Genomic DNA, 22,939 nt, shown 5'->3' with positions numbered 1-22,939 from the left:
TGCCGGTAAAGACAATAGTCACCATATACTACAATTCCCAGAAGTCAACGCGCGGCTACGTCATACGCAATCACGTCGCCGTTATGGGCTCCTGGATTTAAAAGTGGAGTCGCAAGATTTTCTGTGAGTAACGTTAGCCTGACTAGCCAGCAAACCTAAACATTTGTATTGTTTTCCTTTGACATTAACTATTCTCTTCTCAGCGACCGGTTTGCATGTTATAATCAGAAGAAGACTCACTAAGTGTATAAGAAACGGTTAGTCATTATTTTTCCAACCAAGACAACAAGGTTTAGGTTATAAACGCTGTCAGTCACCTGCTAACTAAAATTAGCTTGGGTTAAATCAGAGGCTCTTTATAGTCGCTACGCCCCCTTCGCGTTATCATGACTGGTGTGTTTTGGGAACCCTGCTTAGTGTCCTTGGTTTTTGCAAGTATCTTCTGTTTGTTTCTGTTACTGATCCTTAAAGATGGCAAAAATATTCCCCATTGTCCTGAAGATACGAGGCTAAATTTGCCAGGTTACGATTAGGAATAATTAAGTGAAAACTTAAGAACAACTTTAAACACATTGCTGGGTAACCGATCCTCTGTGTTTAAGCCCTTGTTAGACATTGTATGTGAAGTCTCAACTCTGTCTGAAGAAAACCCATTTGTAAATAGATAAAAATGAGATAATCCATTGTATTTTATTTCACATCTAGACCAAATTGTATCATGTCTCTATCAAAAACCTATACTGTTAAAATTAGATCATCCTGGGGAAGCCAGATATTCCTTAAAACACAGTTTCAGATTGAGGACAGATTCATCCGTTTTGGAAATGCAAAAATTGGTTGTTTTTTCTCATATAGAGAATATTTGTCCAGGTCATAAAACACTTCGGACTCATTCTGGAGATCAATGTAGTACATTGTCAGACAGCCGGCACATTTTTGCCAGCTAACAAGCATCACTACAAACATGCAAACAAATGTCAACCCCTGCTGTAACCTAATCCCCATCAGAGTGTCAGAGATCTCTACTAGGCTGTTACCTCACAGCCCAGCCACAAAGCAAGTCTAAAGTTACTGTCTCACTATCCCACAGTGGTTTTTGATGTTGCAATGTCACTGTCCACACAACACTTATTTAAGTCGTGTTTTTGCGCCAAGGATAACAAAATTAACTGACTAATGCTGATGAATGAAGCATTTATTGACAACTTGATGCATTTCTTTCTAGGTTAATACCGACATGAACTGGGACACTCAGCTGAGTTCTATCCTGTCAGTGGCTGATGGCAGCGTTGCAAAGATGAGGGTAAGTAGATTCAGATTGCCTTACCTTAATGAACTAGCCTAGCTGGAAATAAAAGACACTTTTCATTGTTTGCATCAGTAAAAGAAGTAACCTATTCAATTTAAGAGGGCCTGTGATCTGCTGGTAATTGTCATTATTGGTTTGATCTGTAGATGGCAGTGACGCTTCATTAGAAGACCACAATTACCACTTTGACAAAGAGCAAAGGATGTGAAAAAAGCCTCTCTTTCTGTTAGAGTAAAAGGGTTCATGGACAACATCTTATAACTACATTTTTTTTATAAATCTTCACAAGCAAAGAACATATTGTTTTAGGACAGAAATTCTCTGAAACGAGTTAAATTGTCTTGTTATTACATTGATTGGTGACTCTTGGCTTAACGGTTAACCCAAGGTCCTTGTAGTTACAGGGATGACTGGCTCAAGTACAAATAAGGACACTCAACCTTCCCTCTGTGAATTTACAACTTCATCTTTTAAACAGAGGTTTATAGTCAAAATGTGTCAAACAAAGCAGTATAAAACAACAGCAGCAGCGATCTCCATGGATGAAAAAGTCTATAGCAATGTTGCACAGCAGCTATAGAAGATTTTAGTTGACACATTATTGGATCGTTGACTATTTTTGTTATGCCTGTGTATTGTCGGTGTTGTTTATAAGATGTGTATCAAGATGGATGCCTTGTCTACTGCAAACCAAGTCAAGGAACCTGAGCAAGAACTATGTTGTTTTTAAAGGGTTATTCAGTTGTCTAGATTAAAGATGTGAGTGAGAACGTTTGGTAATTCCCTAATGCTCTTAAAGTGTTTTTATGTGTTCACAGGAGAGACTGACGTCACCAGGGAAATTAGCTAAAGGAGGAGAAGGTGGGTTAGCTATTCTCAGTTTCTTTATATGACTAAAAGGGACATTGTTGTGAGTGTTACTTGCTGAAGCGATAAGGACACTGGTTTGAACTCTCACAGTCTCAACCTGACACGCCTCTTCCTCTACAGATTTGTTTCCAACCAGGGAGAGGCTTCATGGTTCAGATTTTGGCCCTCCTGCTCTTCCTCCTCGATCCCCCCTGCTCCGCCAGCCTTCCCCCTCTCATGGTCCCACAGTTCAGTGGGCAGACCTCGCTGCCATCCAGTCACAGCTACAGATACAGAGCCAGGTGTGTGAATGTTTGTTTAATCAATCCAAGTGTGCAAAATCCAACAGTTACCACAAAGTAGCAAATATTATGGCATGTATACTCAGTGGGTACTTCATTATGTACACCTGGACAATCTAATACAACGGCTGTACCATAAAATCTAGCACGACCAAATTTATACTACTCGTTTTTTGTTGGGAATTTGAGAATATAATGACTTTCTAATGTCGAGGTTGTATTTTACAGTGGTGTTGTACTAGACTACATTACTGTTGTTAGACATTTGGCACAGAGGAAACACTAGCCAAGCAACATGGAGCAGGATTAAATCCTCTCAAGTTTACTGTGGATGACTTTATGAATGTCACTATTTTTTATTTGATTTAGCATATTCAGATGTCAAGAAAACATTGGTCTTTGTAAAAAGTCCAACTCAGTCCTCTCCCTCTTATTTGATCTCTGCAATCAAACCGTACTAAAGTTTAAAAAACTGTAATACTGTCAGAAAACTTCAAGTATACCATTACATGTCACTTGTTACCAACCATTAAAGTACATTTTAAGGCAGCACACTTGGTTTCTGCTAGATTATTCAGATGTCCTAATAAACTGGTCCCTGAGCGTTTAGAGATATCAGTGACAGAATTAAAACATGTTTTTCTTAATTTGTTTCAAGACAATTGAGTCTCTCACGCAGAGACTCCGTGACGTGGAAAAGGAGAGACAGTCTCAACAATGTGACGTCCAGACACTACAAGGTAACCTACTGACCATGACCTCTTACATCATTCTATACCGGGTCACATTATCCCCCTGCAAACACAGCAACACCTGAGTCCTGCCTATTGTTGAAAGTAATTATTATAATGTGCTAACACAAAATGATTATCAATCCTTTCAATTGAACTTAATCCTCCTTCTGTTTTAATGATCTCAGTCCTTAAATAACTTAAACACACTTTCATTTATTTCCCTTAAAATGGGTTAGGTCTGCTCTCTGTTCCGAGAATAACAACTAAACATGGAAAAGCAGCTTTTAGTTATTATGCCCCAACAATCTGGAACAAACGCCCAAATCGTGCACGTGCGCTGAAACACTTCCTATTTTTAAATCTATTTGCCGCTGCTTTTAATTGAGCTGCTCATACTCACACTACAGTATGCCTTTTAGTCATGTATTCTGCACCTGCTGTGTTTATTTATTTCATTATCTTTGTTTATACCTGTTTTTAAATGCCATTTAATAATGTATTTATGCTGTATTTGTTCTTAAATATCTTTTGTTTTTATTTTGTAGAGCACTTTGAATCGCCACGTGCTGGAAAGTGCTATATAAATCAAATTGCCTTGCCTTTAACTGCATGTAACTTTTTCTTTTGTTTATCCGTTTCACTCTTTTCCTTGGGGTCTTATAAACACTTTGGGTCAACTGTGTTGTTGTTGAGCTTACATTAAATACACTTTTATCCATTTGTGCTCAGACTTCTGCATACTATCAGTTGTATTTAGTATATCTCAGATAATAAGACCGTGAGTGGAACTAGTAGCAAAAGTCATTAAGCAACATGATTTACATTTCATTGAACAAGTGAGAAAAATAACCACATTTCTCTGACAAGGTCTAATTTATTTTCATTAAAGATGTTTGATCTTTGTCTATCAGATCTGCTGTGGCTTGTTTTGTACCTCCTATCTATGTTGGTGTAGAAAAGAGTTTGCTAAGTGAATAAATGTACAATTATGATAATGATGTTTACAAATGATTGTTCACTGTGTCATTTAGTTAATATCCTTCGAATCCTCCCGTCTTCATTCACTCTCCACTACTAATGTCTGTAAAAGCAAAGTACACTCATCAAAGAAGGGTTCATCCATAATTAAATACATGAATAAATCATTACGAGTTGTTCTCAAGGCTGCTAAGGGGGAAAAATAAATGTCTTCCTAAAAGTAACCCTCTGTTCTTCTCCAGAGGAGGTGCAGCAGCTGCGTGAGGAGCGGAGGACTCGGGCCGAATCGAGGAGTGATCACAGTCCAGGAGCCGAGAGTAGGATGGAGCAGTGGAGGAGGGAGGTGGGGCGTGAGCTGAGTAGTCTGCGGGGACACATCACCAGAGCCACGTCGCTAGGCAACCTGGAGGAGAGGTGCATTATGGGTGGAGCTGGAGGGGTGGAACTGCGTAATAAAGTGATGATAGGTGCTCAAGATTGAAATGAAAATGTGTACACCTCGGTTTGCTGCTAGGACATTTTCATTTCAGTTATGATCCCCACTGTAGGAGAGAAAACGCTTATTTTGTTGTTGTTGATTGTTTCTATTATATTACATTTGTTTACACCACAATTAGTCTCTTCCGGCACCTGGTTGTCGTTTAAGGTATTCAGTCTACCTGTTGTGTGCTGGGTTTGTGTGGAAAGAGAAAGAAGGAGATTTGGTTTGGATACCTTATGTTGACTTCATTTCTTTCCTACAGTTTCAGCTCTAAGCTCCGCCGAGAGGAACTGGAACACCTGCGGAGAGAGGTGGACCAACTGAAAACACAGCTAAGTGAGCCACACACACACACACACACACACACACACACACACACACACACACACACACACACACACACACACACACACACACACACTCAACATCATGCCCTGCATTGATTCTGCGAGACTAAACCCAATGCTGGGCTCAAAAGCAGAGGCAAGCACAGTCATGTTCACATCATCTGCTCTTTCTTTGCACCTGACAGGGAGACAGGGGGAGGACGCGTTCCTCCAGCAGGCAGAGGCCAGAGAGACCCGGAGACAGTACGAACACAGCTGCAAGGTACACACACACACACACACACACACACACACACACACACACACACACACACACACACACACACACACACACACACACACACACACACATTATACCACGCGGCTTGTGTTTGCTCCTCTGTGTGGTTTTATTCTCTCAGATCCTGAACCTCTCATTGGTGTTCTTTGTTCAGACGCTGGAGGAGCTGACAGACAGCTACAGATCTCACAGCAGTGATCTGGTGAAGACTGTCTCTCAGTACTCTCACACACAACAGGAGGTTCGACAGATCAGGTACGTGTGCGAGCATGTACACACGTGTGTGTGTGTTCGTCTGTCTGTGAATTAACTTGCAATTAATCTCTTATTTATGTATAATCAACAGAACAACTGTGTCAGAAATGAAGGAAGAGTTCAGGAGACTCATCCTCAAAGAACGTCAAACGACACCTTTGCTGTCGCACTCCTCGGGCAAGTCTCACTCCTCTTGTTGCCCTCACAGAAACACACACACACACACACACACACACTTACAATTATTATTGTAAATGGCAACTAAAAGGAAAATAAGCAATGAAAAACAATAAAACTAAATAAAAACAATATCCGACTAAAAAAACTGAGACCAAACTGCAAAGATATTGCCTGGTTTAAACACTTCAAAACAACAACGTTAACACGCTGATGAAAAACATGAAACGGCATGAATTTCTGTCTTTCTGTAGAACTAAATAACAAGAACAGAAGTTAAATAATGTAGTGGATTAAATGCCACTCAACTAAGCTATTCAGCTCTGGTCTTCCAGACGGTAGTGCAAGAGATTAACGGCCCGTCCACATGGCGGCGTGCATTGAAGCTTCAACACTTCTGCCCATTCACTTTGAATGGGGTGACGTCACGCTTTGCCGAACTGCATTGTGGGAGCGTCGCTTCGTGTTGCTCGTTTCAAAAGTTGCTTGCTTCAAAAGTTGCTTGCTTCAAAAGTTGCTTGCTTCAAAAGTTGAGCAATGTTCAACTTTTGAAGCTTCGACGGAAGCTTCAGCCAATAAAATGATATACCCGTACAAGCTCTAGCCAATCAACTGCGTGCTTGTGTGTCCGGGACGGGAGATTCATGTGATTGGTTGTTGGTCGAGCTTCAGACACGCCCGCCGGCAAGCCTCAACGCACGCCGCCGTGTGGACGCTGCGTAAGGCATTTCAGTTCTCCCACCATGTGTATTGTATGAATATGTAGCCACTTAAAAACTGAAACAAACAAACTAAAGTCAAAACTAGTTTAAAATACAAACCCTATTTGAACCTTGGCATGCAAACAAACTAAAGCAAACCCCCACATTAAATACATATGATGATACAAATATTAAACCATGTGCTTCTATTTCATTCAGGTGCTTCTCCTCTCCCGCTCCCTGGCAGCCTCGGTCGGGGGGGCAGAGTCGAGGCGGACTCTGACTCGGAGGACTTCAGCCCGACGCCGAGCCTGGCTGAGATCAGCTCAGATGATCTGTCATGGCTCGATGACAAAGACCCTGGTGAGGACGAATGATTTCTGAATAATCGAAATGACCCAAACATGGGTTCATTGTGCATACACAGGTACTTTAGTACAGTGTGCTGAACAGGGATGGTAAAAGTACACACATCCTTTACTCAAGTAGAAGTACTGATACTCGTGTTTAAAAATACTGACTAAACGTCTTCACACAAGTAAAAGTAAAGAAGTATGGACTTCGAAATGTACTTAAGTAAAAAGTACCAATAACTACCAACTGTTTTAAAGAGTAGCTGACCTCCCTTTATATTAATAGAACAATAATGTCATTGTTAGCTAATGAATGTTTCGATGCTGAACAACGGCAACATGAGCAGGTCTCCCTTGAAAAAGAGATCAATGATCTCAAGGGATACACCTGGATAAATAAAGGCTTGAAATGAAATGACAAAGTTCTCATTGGTTCCTCTTCTTTAGAGAAGACCAGGAAATGATGGATACACGGATCGTGTTAAAATCAATAGGCACGCAATGACTCTAAATAATAATGATGATCACGCCACTAAACACAGATTAAAACTAAAGTAATAAACCTGTGTTGAAAATGTAAGAAGTAGAAAGTACAGGTATTTGTGTTAAAAGTCAAAGTAAAAAGTCATTGTAACAAAGTATTTGTACTCCACTACTTCCCACCTCTGGTGCTGACTCATCAACTCCAGGTGTTTCCATTATTCGTATTCGGCCCACAAACTCAAACATGTCGTGACAATGCGATCACTCGCTCCAACCAAGAGAGAATGTTGTGCAGGGCACCAGATGGACGGAGAGTGATGGCAGTTCAGCAAGATGGGACATGTAGTTCCCCCTCCTTCCCCTCCCCCACACATCTGGCTCAACCTTCACTCTGATTTATCCCAGGCGATCTGGCTCAGCACTCGGCTGTTTACCATTTCAGACTAGAGATAGTTTGAGCACTTAGACATGTTGGGGAAACATTCGTATTTGTCTCTTACCGTGAGTCAGATGAGAGGATCGATATTACTCTCACATCTCCTCTGGAGTCGCTGCTAATTGCCTCGCAGCCTCACAGTGACGACAGGAATCCTGGAAGTCTCGGATGCTATCCAAGAATAAGTCCTCCACACAGCTGTCTGTCAAACGGCTGGGTTGTTTTTACCCTTACCCTTTACGCAGTTTATGTGTAAATTAGGCAAATGATAAAGGAAATAGGTTGATTATTGAGTTCAGAGGTGCTGGTAGGTTGATGTTGTTACCTATGGACAGAGCTAGCTGTTTCAAGTGTTTATGCCGAATTAAGATAAGACTGTTTCTTCTCATCTTGCTCACAGCAAGAATGTCTATAAGCTTATTTCACAAAATGACAAACTTTTTCTTTAAATAAATCAAAAGGAGATATCTCGTGATGAAAACAGAAAAAGAAAGAACATTTCAAAAATGAGTGATAGATGTGCAGCACCATTGTGATCCAGAGTGTTGACCCAGTGTGTATCTGAAGCAGTAAGGCTCTCATTTCCTGCGCACGCACTGTTCCCCCTGAGACTTACTGTAACAGAGGGTCAATGTTCCCGGAAGAGATTGCTATCTCTGCTCTAAATGTTTCCCAGAGTGACTTGGGCCTATGGAGCCCAGCTAATTTGACAATTGCACACACACACGCACACAGAAACACACTCGTACTGGCACACACTTGTTATGAGAAAACATTTGAATGTCTTCCAGCCTTAATTCCACAAGAGGCAGTCAGTCACACACTCAAAGTAACTGCTCCTTCTCCACTCTTCATCTCTGCCAGCTCTTCATCAGGAGCCGCGGGTGCGTCTGAGCGTTCAGTCCACACGGAGCGACTTTGCTGGTCCCGGATCAGATCTCGAGGACGACGATGATGGCGATGATCTCCTTGACGAAGACGTACACCCAGATTTAGAATCAGACCTCAGTCTTGCTGACCTCTGACCTCTTTATAAAGTGACTGTTCTGTTATTTGAATTGGGAAGGATTCAGCAGCATGAAGACTTTTTCTGGCTCTCGAATGCACTACCTGATATGAGTTATTTCATTTAAATTGATGTACCATCAGTACAATAAGGAGTTTTTACCTCTATTCTGAAACCCAAAACTAAAAAAATAGAAGTATTCAGGGTAACAGAAACTGCCATATGGCTCATTTCCTTTGTGGTCTCAAGGGTAAGGAAACAAAGAACAGCAAACAGCAGACTTGGCATCAAACAGAGGCACACACACATAATAACAAGTAATTAAGTCATCCTATTTAGTGTTATTGCTTAAACACACAATATGTAATTTTCTGCTGTTGTGGGTCTCTCAATCCAAACAAACACGGAGTTTGGTGGTGTAGTTACGTAACTTAGGATCATGGGAGTCTTCACCATCCTTGCAGACAGCCTCTCATAATTAGGATGACTTGACAAAGCAAATAGACCAGGTGGTGTAAACATGTAAGAACACACATCAGTTTCACGTTAAAATCATTGTATCTCCGATGCTCTAAAATATAGTATATCTATAGATAGACATACTAGAGGGGCTTCAAGCGTCATTATTATACATGCAATTTAATCGCTATGAATGTTTGTTTAGTTAAGCCCTCGGATAACTTAAGATCAAGATATCCAATGACTAAAAGTATTCATCCTATATAAATATAAAGGTATTAAATGCATCTACGATTGCGTGCAAGTAAAAAACTGCCGCTTAAAACTGGATACTATTTATGACACCATCTGGTTGCTACAACGCTGATTTCGCACAATGGTGATACAACGCCAATACAGGAGACTTTATTAAATGCCGTTCTCTTGTTATTTTCAACATTTTAGGAAACATTTTGAATTATATAGTGACTAAACATAATAAAAAGAGGGCTCGTCGTTTTTAGACATGTTATACCTTCTATAGACCTGCCTATATATAAGTAATGCATCGTTTATTCTAATGTGGAGACTTTCTATTAATAAGGAGAATTCTCTAATGATATTTTAACCAGTTATTTGTGAGAATATTTCCTGATATACTGTATTCGTTAAACTGTCCTGTCCCCTGTGGCACACCCAGGCTCCTTCTACCACAGTGTTCTGAAACAAACCACAAAAAGCTTCAGCATTGTTTTCCCGCCATCGAGTTAGTTAGTTAATCCCCTTTAGCTCACACATGCTCAGACTGGTTGGATGCTGGGAACACACTGAAGAGACAGGCAGCTGTTTGTGATTCTTTGTGAGAGAAACAGTTTTCATGCTGGTGGATATCTTTGTGCCTGAACAGTCGCATTTATTGTATTCAGCTTTCTTTCCTACTGTAAGGCTGACTGAGTAAGCCGTTTGCCCACAGTTTTGAAATCAGTCATTCCCCTTAGGATATGAAACTTTCAATGTTGCCACACCCGCTGCACCCATGCCACGCGTCACTGGAGATAAATGATGGGTCTTGCCAGAGTCAAGGAAAGAACCGAGCGCTGTAATTGGTTGGCTAAACCACAAGGTTTGTTTTCAGTCAGAATATTTAAAAATAGTTATATTTCGGGCTCTCCTGATTACAGATTGTTCGGGATAGGCACGGTTTTGGTGAAGTTTGGGTCTGCAGGACATTCCTCTCTTACCATAATTACAGTGGGATCCATTAGAAAATCTGCATTTGAGTAGCAAAAACAGAGACCACAGTATACATATACTTCCTCAAGTTGGTCATTTGTATCAATCCATTTGTTATATCATAAATAACTTTAACTTGTGAAAATGCACTTTGACGCAGGCTTTGACACTACCTGATGTACAGTAATGTATCAAGATTCACAGTCAGCTTTAAAGTCCTGTTGTTTTTGTACTAAATGTAAGCTACACCCTTCAGTGTAGCAGAGTAATGGATTTTTTAATGGACTTTTTTCTTCGTGAGATAATGCACTCTTCCATCCAGGGGAAACCTGATGAGGGATGGGGTTTTGATTCCTGGTAATGCAGGTGAAGTGAAGACAAAGAGGAATCAAAAATCTATAAACATTATTGAGGCACCAACACGTATTTGAATACCCACAGCCCAGTTAAACCAGTCCAAAGTCCCTTTATGCCCGACATGAGTCACACACTGTGCCAGGCTTGGTGTCAAGCTGTTAAATATTTCAGTATCCAGACACCCCCCACCAAGATCCCGGACCATAGCAGAGCCGTGGGGGGCAGTAGGCAGGTTAGATGTTCAGTGGGGCGTGGATTTGGAGGCTGGGACTGAAAGTGATTATAGACACTATCCAGCTCATCGACCAAGACATCTCACTAGTCATCATTATTAAGCAATAAAAGTCCTTCCAGGAAACAGTAACTAGCACAGAGCGGTACGTAACAGTATTTTAACAATCCTTTTCTAAGACACTCCTTTTAAGATTGTGGTTAAAGAAACATTTAATGAAGAAAAGACTCATTTATTTGTTGTGGTGGCCAGATACTGGCTGAATCAGACCATTCTACTGCAGTTGTAATGCATTTGCCAAGTATTGTGTACTGGTGCTGCAGTAAAGCAGTGCTCTTATTCATTCATTGAATGTCTGTATGGAAATGTTTTGTGTTTCTGTCTCAAACAATAAAAGGCTGTGTAAAAGTTGTAGGAGAGGCGCTTGACCTTCTGTGGTTGCTTCTGTAGATCACTGTTCAGTTTTTGTTTTGTTGGTGCTGCAGGCAGAGAGCACTTAATAACAAACTGTTAATAATTGAGATCTGAAAAGCATGGGAGGGTTTCAAAATCTTTTTAATCATAAAACACAAACAGCTCAAAATCAACATCTGGCAGCGAAAAGCCTTCTCTCTGGATACTTACACACGTTCGACACGTATCAGAAATATAGAGTGTATCATTTAGAATCGGATGTACAGAGGGGTGACGAGTTTCAAAAAAATAAACGACAGAATATATGTCTTTCAAGAGTCATTCCTCCTTGAGTCGATGATCTATGACATGCATTTAAGTACTTATGAACACCCCACATTTTATGTTCATTTCTTTCCCTTCATTTTGTCATCCATCTGTAGTTATTCAGGGCTCCAAACTTAAATTGAGGACGCAAGTTTTAGCTCCAATTTATTTCTATTGACTGTCTCTAATTTCCACTCCCATGTTCCTGCACTTACACAAAGCACATACAATTAGGCTGCTACATTATTTTATTATTAATGGAATATTTGTGAAATTGCCTACTGCGACAACAAGGTGCTTTCAGGTCTGTGGCTGAAGAACCGCTGAAACAGCATGAAGAGTTTCATGAAGTTGTCTTTGCATGATGCAATCATCAGTAGTACAGGACAATGCTAACATTGTGTGGTAAGCCACGGGCCTATTTCAGTCTGCAGCTGACACTGTATGAATGAGGGCCTGATGGGGAACCTGCTCAAGGCGAGTGTTCAATCACAGGCAAGTCAGAGCAGCAACCTGGCACTGTATGTGCGTGTGAATGGGAATCACACAAAGCCCTGGGAATGACTGATAAATGTGGACGTTAGTTGGCTTGAATATAAATACAGTTTGCATTAAGAGCTGTTCATAAGATGTGTAAGGCACTCTCCCCTGGACACAAGACTCCGGGAAAGAAACAAAAACTCACACTGCACATATCAAAATCAGGCTAAAAGGCAGCAGGATCTTAAACATCGAAAATGAACAAAAGAAAAAAACACTTAAATATCCCCCATAACGCCTTCAAAAATACACATATGCCCCTCAGACTCACACACATACACATACACAAGCTCAATCTTTCCCATACACAAACACATTTCTCATTTTTTCCACTCCTGAAAAAGTAAAGTGCAACTTTTTTTAACACTATAATCAGGCCATTTGTTATGTTCATTTCTTTTCCCAGGCTTCTCCGTACGCCTGCCAGACTTTCCGCTAACTTATAACAGGGAAATTAGACCAGTACCCTCCGGTGAGAGTCTGGCAGGACAGGCTGAATCCGTCCAGGTGTGAACCGTCCAAATGATGAATGCAACTGATGATTTTGCCTCCTGCTTTAGACCCTTTGAACTCTAGGGAAATCAAAATATATAATACCATCTCCCCAGTCCCGAATGAGGGGCGGAAAAATGTTAAGCATACATTATTCATCAGAGGCCTAATTTCGAATTACTGGGACCAACATGACGTTTTGCCAAAAGGACCCCAACATGGGCGATTTCTTCATTGTCCATTGCAGCTTTAATCATGTCCTTTCCTTAATGTCAGGGATCAAGATAAATGAAAGCATCCAGAGGTTTCCTCACACCTGCCCAGGATACTTTGTGTTTTTGCTGAAGAATTGCCAGGTTCTGCACAGCTGTGGCGTGAGCCTGGCTTCAAGGAGAGTATTTGGGAGCTAGCATTTCTTTTTGTCATGCATCCATCAGTAGCTGTACATGGACAAGGGTGTGTCCTCCATCATATCATCCTGCACAAATGGAAATGGAATAACACAACTGAATATTCCAAGCTATTATATATAAATAGCTTTAAATAATTAAAGTAAATTATTCATTAAACATTAGAAAGACATTAGTTTCAACTTTGATATACTACTAGAACTATAAGTAAAGTAACTCAGTGCTGGACATTATCCGAACAAGTTGATATTTCAATGGGACAGGACTGAAAGTGGATGTCACAAACTCTTACCATAGGTAAGTCCTGCAGCCTGCGAAACTCTGGTCTGTTGTCTCTCCGGCGCAGTTTGAGGAAGAGGAGCAGTGTGATGATGACTGCAGTGATGATGAAGGCTGAAACCAGGCCAGCCAGGAGGGGGTCTAATGTGGGAGAGTCACGGACAACTGTTGCTGGAAGTAGAAAACAGAAGAGATACTTGAGACGGACACGTTCATCGTTAGACATGCTGTAGCTCTAATAAATGTCCCGGAAATGCACCGTTTAAGATGGATTGGATTTAACGTGGTGCAAATAGAAGAATATTCGCTTCCTGAAGCTTGTGTAAAGCTGTGACTGGAACTAAATATAGATTTAACAGCAGCATGTGGAGCTCAAGTGTTCATCATGCAGCCCAGGACAGAAATGTCAAACACAGGATGGTGATGTTAAGCTTTCCTGTACTTCGGTTGAGTAATTGAATTTATTTATAGGGCACAATTATACAATTTATTTTTAGAATTCGAATCCAGTAGTTTATATTGAATGTGCATACACTACAGTATGTTTAGGTTTTCTCTAAGGGTGCTGTTTACTCTCTTACATCATCATTCTTGACCTTTCTATGTTGATGTCTCAGTGTTTGCATATTTCTGAGCATTTTCTCTGCGTTTTTGTCTGTTTATTCCTGTATATGGATGTTGCTATGGAAGACTTTTCTATAAACTTTACTGTTTTAAAGTAGCAACAACCACAGAGCACTGGATGCATCCTGTTCCTTTAGCTAGTGGAAAGAGGCGAGGTGCCAAGCATGGCCTAATAAATCCACAAAGAGTTAGAGAAGCAGAGAGAATTTTATATGGAATTCAACTGAATCCAAAAGTCCAGTGGGTAGAGGTGATCAGGTTTTCCTTATTTTCTTGGTAAAATTCCTTTCAAGGTGGAGGTAAGATACTGTAGATATAAAAATCATTTTGCAAACAAACATAGAGCTACAGAAAAAGAAAGAAAACAGAGTCCCATGACTGCCTCTGTCTCTTTCCCAAACAGAGCCATAATTGTAGAGTGCCTGGTGGTGTCAGTGCTTGCAGAAGATGTGGACGGGGGTTGTGTTAGTGTCTGTGTGTGTAGAGGACTGGCTTCTGCTGGAAAACAAAGAACAGTGTCTCCTTTGTTGTGAAGCCAATTCACTTTTGCTCTGTCAATATCCCAGCAGAAGAACTTCATGCACTAACAACAGAAGATATGAGGCACTTACTATCACCCCCAACGATGAGCTGCGACGGCAAATCGGCTAGGGGTTCGGCCTTGGCGGTGGGGCTGCTCGGTGGGTTGCTTGTTGTCTCAAGTTGAGGTTTGGTGGGGGTCTCGGGGTGTTCGTCGGGCTGTAGAGTGTTTTGCCGAGACGTTGACTCAGAATTGGGGGTCTCTTGAGAGGAGCTGGTGGTGGGCATTGAACTGGAGTAGATGATGATCGTAGTTATGGAAGCTTCAGGCTTTGGTGGTTCAGGTGTTGGGACAGAAGTGCTGTGAGTGGTTTGGTCTGATGCTGTAACGGAGTCAGCGACTGCAGGTGCGCTATGACTTGTTGTGGGTGGCGTGGAGGTCGGTGTGACGACACTGGTGGAGTGAGTTGTGTGTGTGGGGCCGGTGGAGGTGGAGGTAGTTGGGGTGTGAGACGTGGGGGCGTGGCTCGCAGATGGAGGGATTGGAGGCTGAGATGTCGTCAGATTTGTTTGGTTACCATTGCCTTCAAGAACGGCAGCCTCTAAAGAAGAGGTGATGTTGGTATCTGCACAAATAGAAATACATTATTATAAGAATATTGTGATTTCACTGGGCACATTTTTCTACCACGCTGAAATACTGTATGTCTAATCACCAAGGTATCACTAGCCTGCTGAGTAATACCTTTATGTAAGAACTGTGTTGATGTGCCTGACTGCAAAATAGTCGGTTAACCTAAATTAATACATAACTTCCTCTAGTACTGCGGTGACAAAACCACAGCAGACTACAGCCTGATGACATTTCAGAATTTCCTGTGGTAAATTTGTTAAACAATACTAAAGTATTGCTTGAAAAGTACGGCTTCATTATTAAATGTTGCTGTAGGTGCATTGCACATCCTAGTTTGAAAACCATTTCCAATATATTTTGTAAAATGTTCTGTGTCTCAACTTCTTGGCACTGAAAACGTTTAAATACTAATTCTGCCTGTTCGGTTATCTTAATATAGAACTTACAGATTACATTTGAATAGTAATCTTCTGTATGGGCACTAAGACCATGAATAAAAACCAATATTTGGCAATTGCTGCATGTTTTAACTGTACTTACTTACAGATTAACACATCGTTATATGTTAGGATGTTTACACGCTAAACTAAGATGCTAACAAATTCAATTTTGTGCCTGCTTAACATCAACATGTTAGCTTGCTCAACACACCAAAGAGCTGTTAGCAGAGCTGTTTTCTCTTACACTTGTTAAAGTGTAAATGTTCATAGCTGCGTGCAGCACAAATATAAATCAATTCGCCTCAATTGTATTGTGTGGAGGCAGAAAACTAAAAGTTGAATATCTCTATTTTAAAATTATAAACATTTTTACAGTACTCTAACTGTATTTCTTCCACAAAATAGTCCCTGAAATGGTGCCTTGCCTGTAAATATGTTCATGAGTCAGATGCGTGAACCAGCAGCGGTGTGTGAGAGAGATAAAGAGTTTGTGTGTCTGGAGGGGGGAGTATTTCACTTTTACCTTTCTCACCCCCTTGTGAAAAGTCACACAGCATTAATCACTTCTCTCTTCTCCTCAACACCAACCAACTTCTCTCTCAGTAGATTTTACCATCCGTTGGCTCTCACTACAGATTGCACCTTAATTATTCAACTCGTACCGTCTTAATTCTACTCATTTACTTGTGTCTTACACCGTTTTAAACCTTCTTTCATAATCTGTTCTCTAGTTTTCAAAATCCAGGCCCAGCTGACTGTCAACACTTTAACCCAGACGCTCACTTTGGCCCACTTTTGAATATGGAAAAAAGAGATAAGGACTTACTTTGTTAAATATAGCTGCTAAACGCAAAGCCACCTGCGGCTGAGTTTGTACTAAATTCTTCTTAAGTGTCACAAACCTTCCCTTCTGGCAAACTTCAACATCAGATCATTTCTCTTTGCCACAACATACAGTAGACAAGTCAAGCAACTAATTCAGTCTATCATATCAGACATTGTGTGTTTTATAGTGACTAACAAGGGATCACAAATACAGAGCTGCAGTTACCGTTGATCATTGTTTCCTCTTCTGTAGTTGCGTTGACAATCAAACTACCGTTGCTTTTTGAACTTGAATTTGTGATATGATGGATTGGGTCCAGGCTGTCAGGAAGCTCAGAGTGTGCCTCAGGAGACAGCTCTACAGGAAGAACACTTTGTGATGAAGAGGAGGTAGGAGCAGGGCCTTCATCTGATGGGGAAAGACACATTTTGATAATGGTCAGTCTTTGGAATTGTCTACGAGAATTGAATAGCCTATTTTCGTATTATTTCTAGCAAACATGGGACAACAGACACTGTGCAAACATCCCAACCATCTTAATCACTGTGGGTTTATCAGTCAGCACAGGCCACTGTTTATCCAAACAATTATTCAAATTAAAAAGTGTTTTCTCATAAATAATTTATCCAGAGAACATTATCTGACTATGCATTCATACTTTTCAGCACTTTTTCAGGGTTACAATGCCTAGAACATTAAATAATGTTTCCTTATCAGAAAGTTGTAATGGCTTTTTAAATGTATGTTTTACTTTTCTTTACTTTGTATTTGTAATTGAGTTCATCTTATTGTGAAAGAGGGTCACCCCTCAATGAACCCTTGAGTAGAGGTTGAATGAACATACATTATCTTCTATTGATCAGTGAGCGGTAGGGCTGCACGATATTGAAAAAAACTGACATTGCGATTTTTCCCCCCCCTGCTACTATATTTAACCGGATGAAGGTATTGACTTCCTGTGCCTCGTTCAGTTTTTACCGGTGTTTTGATGGTCTGCAAACTAGCGGGGCGGGGCCTGCTGTGATCTGATCAAGAATGATTGTGATTGGTGGTTTGCTGTGCATGCAGAGCCTGCATGTCACTCACTCAAGTACCCCTGACATGAGAGCTGCGCAAGTTTTCCTTTTGTAGCAAGCAGCAAAATAATTGTAACATGACGTGTTTGAGTTAATTCACTGAGTCTGTTTTTCAGGTCTCAGGCTCGAAAATGACATTCCAAGAACAAATGACCATATCTTCCCTTCTAAAAAGGTTAAATTAATAATCTTTTCTCTCAAAGTAATGATAAACCTGTGAGTTGGATGTAGAAAAGTCAGAATCAATATAGATGTTTTTTTATTTTTAAAGAAAATTCAGATTGAACATAGTAAAAAACTGTAAATTATAGTGTCCGTCCAAAAATTCTTTTTACTTATAGTGAAAACTACCCTTGGATGATGGGTTAGTAGACTAAAAGCTTTAGGAATCCAAAGTACAACATATAATAAGTACCCTGTATCAAGATTGATGCAAAACATTTGACCTTTTTAGAGAGATTTAGCACAAAAAACCCCACTTCTGGGGTCATTTGGGTGGATTTTCCATATCTCTGGCCCCCCTTGGTCGATTTTGACGAATGAAATCTCTTTATAACCGCTAGAGCCAATGGAATCGAGGGGAAGTTCTACACACACCAACACATGAACAAATAAGGAGTGAGAGTGATGCAGCCAAAACTGGAAGCTGCATACACTCTGGTGGCTATCATTAGCAGCTAACTTTTGTGCTCCGATCTTTACATAAAAATGGAATTATGGATTATAAACAATTGCTTCAAAGCCACAGATACATTATTAATCTATGGATCAACCGATTCAGCCGCGTTTTTTCTCGTTTTAATGCCATTGAACAGGTCTTTTGATCAGATTGACAGCTACGGTGAGACAATCTCCCGTAAAAGCTCCGTAAAGGGTGTTGTGATGTCTGTGTTTGCTTCCCCTGTCGCGAGATCGGATCGCTTAGTGATGATACTATATTTAAATTATCTGTGGAGTCTCAGCTTTAATCGGATATATTGTATGTGCAGTTTCGATAAGTAATAAGGGTATCTTTATTTTGAATTCTGTGCTAAAGTGCGTTAGCATTTTTTTTTTTTTAATAAAACCGCATGTCCCTGCGGTGTGAATATCGCGCATGCGCATATCGCGGTTATCGCCATGACACGATATATCGTTCAGCCCTAGTGAGCGGCTTCATCGGAACAAAGATGAAGATAACATCTAATTTTTACTTTGCAAATCCATATTTTGTTTTGCGTAAATGCAGGGACTATTATTTGAGCAGCCAAAATGTGTTTTTATCTTGTTAATCATGTCTTAAATCTGATGTATCCCAATCACTTGTTGTGGAAATGGATACTGGGAACTGCAATGAGGCAGAACATTGTAAAATGACTGTAAAACACAATATCAGACCATAACGTAATGGATAAGGGCTGACTCTGACTTTTGCTTTACATGACATCTACCCCAGTCCCCTAAAGACCTGAGGAACTTCTGTTCTGTGACGTAACATCCTTTTAATGAAGACCTTCGATCTCTCTCACTCTCTCTCCTCCGCCTTTAGCTCAACTCTTCAAGTCTTCATTTCTATTTCTACCTGCTGCCCTTTGATGAAAGCCAGAGCCCTGTTGTAATGTAATGTCATTACCGTTCACTAACACACTGCCATGATGCCTTTCATTACCTCCATAATCACTCACTCAGCTCATCAGCGCACACAGAGAGAGAGAGACCTGTTTGAACTCTAAACGATACAAAACACACACACTCATAAATAGGCGGAGGTGCTTGTCTCTATAATGCTGGCCTTGTTCCTTCACTTTAGCTCCATTAGAGCTGTGAAGGTCAAATGCTGGAGTAGTATGTTGTAGATATGTGTGTGCAGAGTAGATTCATAAAGAGAGCCACTGTTTACGCTGTTGCACACTCCTCTTTGCAGATATTGCAGGGTTTTACTTTCCAGGCCAGTGCAGCGGGAAGTAGCTGTGGCTCTCTTTTCCCCCCTTGCCAGTTAGAGGACAGCCAACCGACAGCCAGATGTCTGCCGCTTCAACACTCAATTCTGGACATGCCTATCTGTAATAGCTTCTGTGTGAAACCCATCTAACTGCTACTGTACAATCCCATATGTCTTGGTTTCACAGGACATTATTGAAAAGGCTGGAGAGCGCTCTGTGCATGCTGTCTTCAGCCTTTCATCTGAACCTATTTTACTGCCATACGATGTGACCTCTCTCAAGCTGCATGTCAAGCCTCCAGCCTCTCATCTTTTACAGTCCCAGGTCTTATTGTGCTACAATGGAGAGCCTGAATTCGCTATAGCTGAATAGTTAGTTATGTTATTTATTGTGTCAAATACATTTCCCAGCCCCTTAAATGGACTTAGAAGAAACCAAAAATACTGCACATACTACACATACTACACAACATTTTTACTATTATTCTTTTTTTATTTTATTTAATAATCCGAACAGAAGGATTTATCGGAAATAAATGACATGTTACTAAAATGTGTAGTCTTTAAATCATCCAGACAAGAGAGACAATAAATAACTGTGTTTTAACTGTTACTACTTTTAAATGTAGTTTATATGTACTATTGCAAAGCTTCGGACATTGTGATTAGGACAATCTTGTTTTAGTTTAATGAATAATATGTAGTTACTTATATATTCTTTTGCCAAATTAAAAGAGAGTATTAGATAGGTTGTGTCTTTTGAGCATTTATAATGTAAAGTAAGATATATATTGTATAATATTAAATGTGCTCTGCTTAAGAAAGCTAATGGGGACTTCTCTTTTAGAAATTAAACGTTTGAGTCAGTGTCAACAGAAATAAATACATATTTGGATACATCAAAGTCAAAGTTTAAACAACATCCCTAAATCTCTATACTGTATGTTGATGCAAATACAACCTAATACAATTAACATATGTTATAAAGTCTGGTTGCATTGCTTTGATTTAAAATCTGTTCATAAAGTCTTTACACTGTTCTAGGCAAGCCAATTAGCATGCATGCAGTATAATGACAGTGCTGCTGCACACAGTTAGAGGTGTCATTTGTCACAATGTACTTCCCTGCTCATTTACAGCCAATAAATATCCTGCAGTGGAGCCGGCTGTTTTCTTCTCATTTGAATTTCAGCTGGAGGAACTGATGGGACAGTTCTGCCCAATAAAATCTTTTCAAATGTCAATAGTCTCATTTTCTTTTTATGTGAGAGACACTGATGGAGAAAAAAGAGAGACGGTTGGATGGGGGAAATGGTTCAGAACAGGTAGGAAGGGGAAGCGGAAAACAGGATGTGTGAGATGAGTGTAAATGTAATGGAGAAAGAGGAAGAAGCAGAGAGGGGGAGGGAGGAAGTGATGTGATGGGAAAGATAAAGTGTGAGGCCGTTAAACAAATTACAGAGGCTCCACACCAGCTGTGAGGCCATCATAAAAAACTAAAAAACATATAGAATGGATATGGGAGAGAGTCTTTCTATCCCCTAATGTCAAAAGTTTAAAATGAAAACAAACTAGAGGAACTGAACTGTTTAGGGTGTAACAAAATAGGCTGTGAACTCACTTCATATCTGTCAGTTCGAATCTCTGTTAAAAAACACCACAGGTGCCCGGAGGCAAGTGAGATGTGTGCGTGTGCGTGTGCGCGCGTGTGTGTGTGTGACACAGTAAACCATTCAGAATTGTTGTACCACAAATTAACTAGATTGGAAACCGGAAGCACAAAGTCAAGGGAAAAAAACAAATACAAAAAACACACTTACCATTTTCAGCGGATCCCAAGTTAAAAAGCAGCAGCGCACAAAGGGCAATCCACACTTTAGTCTCCATCATCTCTGTCCTCCGGTGTACAGTAAGATATTCACCAAATCAAATGTCTCTTCTTGTCTCGAACTCTCTTTTCTGCCCTCGCGTACCGTCCGATCCCAGACTTTAAGGGAGCAGAGTGAAATCACAGGCAGCTGTGGGCTACTGTACAAACCACTGCAGCTCTGTCAGTGTGTGTGCGTGGCTGGAGGGACTGAAGGAGGAGTGTGTGCGCCCCTCTTCCTCTCTCTCTCGCTCTCTCGCTCTCTCTCTCTCTCCCTCTCTCTCCAGAATCAGTGCCACGTGTTCTCTGTTCAAAATAGTCAGCATGACTCGGTGCCATAGCAGTGACGCTTATTCTGTAGAAACATCTCCCTCAGTAGCCCACATAAGGGCATGCACATCAAATCAACAGAAAACCAAGAAGCAATAGCCTACAACACAGTCACTACTACGGTTTCTCAACCAACCCAACTCTAGAGAGTAAAATCAGCACATCAGACATTCAGAATAATTAAATAAAACACATTTAGTTTATATTTATTTGAAAATGTTTACGCATTTAATAAACATCAAGAAAAAGGAAAATAGAGCAAATGTATACTGGACAATAAAAGTTGTTCCTGTGTTTGTCTCCACTTTTTTACTTTATTATGGTTTTCACGTATTTATTATAGTAATTAGCACGCAGTCATTCATATGTATACCAAGTAATTAAAAACTTTACGATTAAGAATGTAAAGATCAGATTTTTCAATTTTGTTCTGGACTTGATTTAATAATTAGGCAATTTTTCACAATGTTGATGCTGCGTATCATAAAGTTATTAATATAAATCAATTAAATCTACTGTGTACATCTGGAACATTAGTGTTTGTCACGACAATTATTTAATAAGTCACCAATTAAAATAATAAACATTGTCTTTCAGTTATTTAAATTAATCGGGGAACTTTAAATGTATAATGCTCGCTTTTTTCACAAAAGTGCATTGCCCGTTTAAATGTGCCTGTTTTAGCCATAGACTGGTTTTAGCATGACTCGCGCTTTCACAGGGCGTTTTAATGAAGTGTGACATCTTTGATAACCCACGTTGGGGCGCTGTTGCTCTACGGATGATTGCTTATTTGTGTACAAAAAACACTTGTTTTTTTGGGAATAAAAGCTTCATCATGCCATCCATTTGTTTTGACCTATATGTGGGGGCAAATACGCAATTTAAAGTGACGTGAAATGATTGGGCAAATTCAATTGAATTCAAAGAAATAATATCATTTAGAATCATGTTAGCCAATATGACGCAGGAAGAATATGAAGCCGATACAATGCTGTTATGGATGTTCACTGAACTCCACCTACGTCATATTGGCTATAATATTTATGTTCATTCATTACCATTTATTTATTTACTTAGGAGTCGGACCCACCCCTTATTATTGTTTTTATGATAGTACTTGCGCTGTATACTTCTGCAAATGATAAAGATAATAACAACATTCTTGATGCCATAATTGACAGAAGAACCCTCTTTAGCCATTTTCATATTATTTTGTTGGTTTTTGTAATTAAATAATAATAAAATATCATTTTTATTTTCATAATCTAATGTTGACATTAATGACATTTCATTGGCTAGAGAGTAAA

At 40.1% G+C, this 22,939-nt stretch overlaps 2 protein-coding genes across 4 annotated transcripts; one reads left to right on the top strand and one right to left on the bottom strand.

Moving 5' to 3' along the window:
* The first annotated feature begins 7 nt into the window (after window positions 1-7).
* Window positions 8-8,750, top strand: LOC117445192 (uncharacterized). 3 transcript variants are annotated; one of them, XM_034080666.2, is made up of 12 exons: window positions 8-123; window positions 1,226-1,303; window positions 2,128-2,170; window positions 2,300-2,460; window positions 3,119-3,200; window positions 4,415-4,586; window positions 4,916-4,989; window positions 5,186-5,262; window positions 5,435-5,535; window positions 5,627-5,712; window positions 6,633-6,776; window positions 8,550-8,750. In XM_034080666.2, the coding sequence occupies exons 2-12, from the start codon at window positions 1,238-1,240 to the stop codon at window positions 8,708-8,710; spliced, it is 1,167 nt and encodes a 388-aa protein (XP_033936557.1). In that variant the 5' UTR covers window positions 8-123; window positions 1,226-1,237; the 3' UTR covers window positions 8,711-8,750. The 3 variants fall into 3 exon arrangements, with proteins under 3 accessions (XP_033936557.1, XP_033936558.1, XP_033936559.1); XM_034080667.2 differs by having other exon boundaries at window positions 8-257; XM_034080668.2 differs by lacking the exon at window positions 8-123 and having other exon boundaries at window positions 1,256-1,303; window positions 4,417-4,586.
* A 2,738-nt stretch (window positions 8,751-11,488) lies between these two features.
* LOC117445193 (merozoite surface protein 2-like) lies at window positions 11,489-21,527 on the bottom strand. The gene is made up of 5 exons (XM_034080669.2): window positions 21,253-21,527; window positions 16,661-16,843; window positions 14,628-15,161; window positions 13,406-13,563; window positions 11,489-13,181 (listed from the first exon to the last, which is right to left on the bottom strand). Exons 1-5 carry the CDS (start codon window positions 21,320-21,322, stop codon window positions 13,137-13,139), a joined length of 990 nt encoding a protein of 329 aa, XP_033936560.1. The 5' UTR covers window positions 21,323-21,527; the 3' UTR covers window positions 11,489-13,136.
* Between the last annotated feature and the right edge of the window lie 1,412 nt (window positions 21,528-22,939).

This window comes from Pseudochaenichthys georgianus, chromosome 4, assembly GCF_902827115.2.
Source record: "Pseudochaenichthys georgianus chromosome 4, fPseGeo1.2, whole genome shotgun sequence".
Lineage (NCBI taxonomy): Eukaryota > Metazoa > Chordata > Actinopteri > Perciformes > Channichthyidae > Pseudochaenichthys > Pseudochaenichthys georgianus.
This window is presented reverse-complemented; position numbering and strand designations above follow the sequence as displayed.

Coding starts and splice junctions, on each gene's coding strand:
- LOC117445193 (XM_034080669.2), bottom strand. CDS start 21,322: ATGATGGAGACTAAAGTGTGGATTGCCCTTTGTGCGCTGCTGCTTTTT. Junction 16,844..21,252: donor CTTGGGATCCGCTGAAAATG/GTAAGTGTGTTT, acceptor TTTCCCCATCAG/ATGAAGGCCCTGCTCCTACC. Junction 13,564..14,627: donor GCTCATCGTTGGGGGTGATA/GTAAGTGCCTCA, acceptor TTCTACTTCCAG/CAACAGTTGTCCGTGACTCT.
- LOC117445192 (XM_034080666.2), top strand. CDS start 1,238: ATGAACTGGGACACTCAGCTGAGTTCTATCCTGTCAGTGGCTGATGGC. Junction 3,201..4,414: donor TGACGTCCAGACACTACAAG/GTAACCTACTGA, acceptor GTTCTTCTCCAG/AGGAGGTGCAGCAGCTGCGT. Junction 6,777..8,549: donor GCTCGATGACAAAGACCCTG/GTGAGGACGAAT, acceptor CATCTCTGCCAG/CTCTTCATCAGGAGCCGCGG.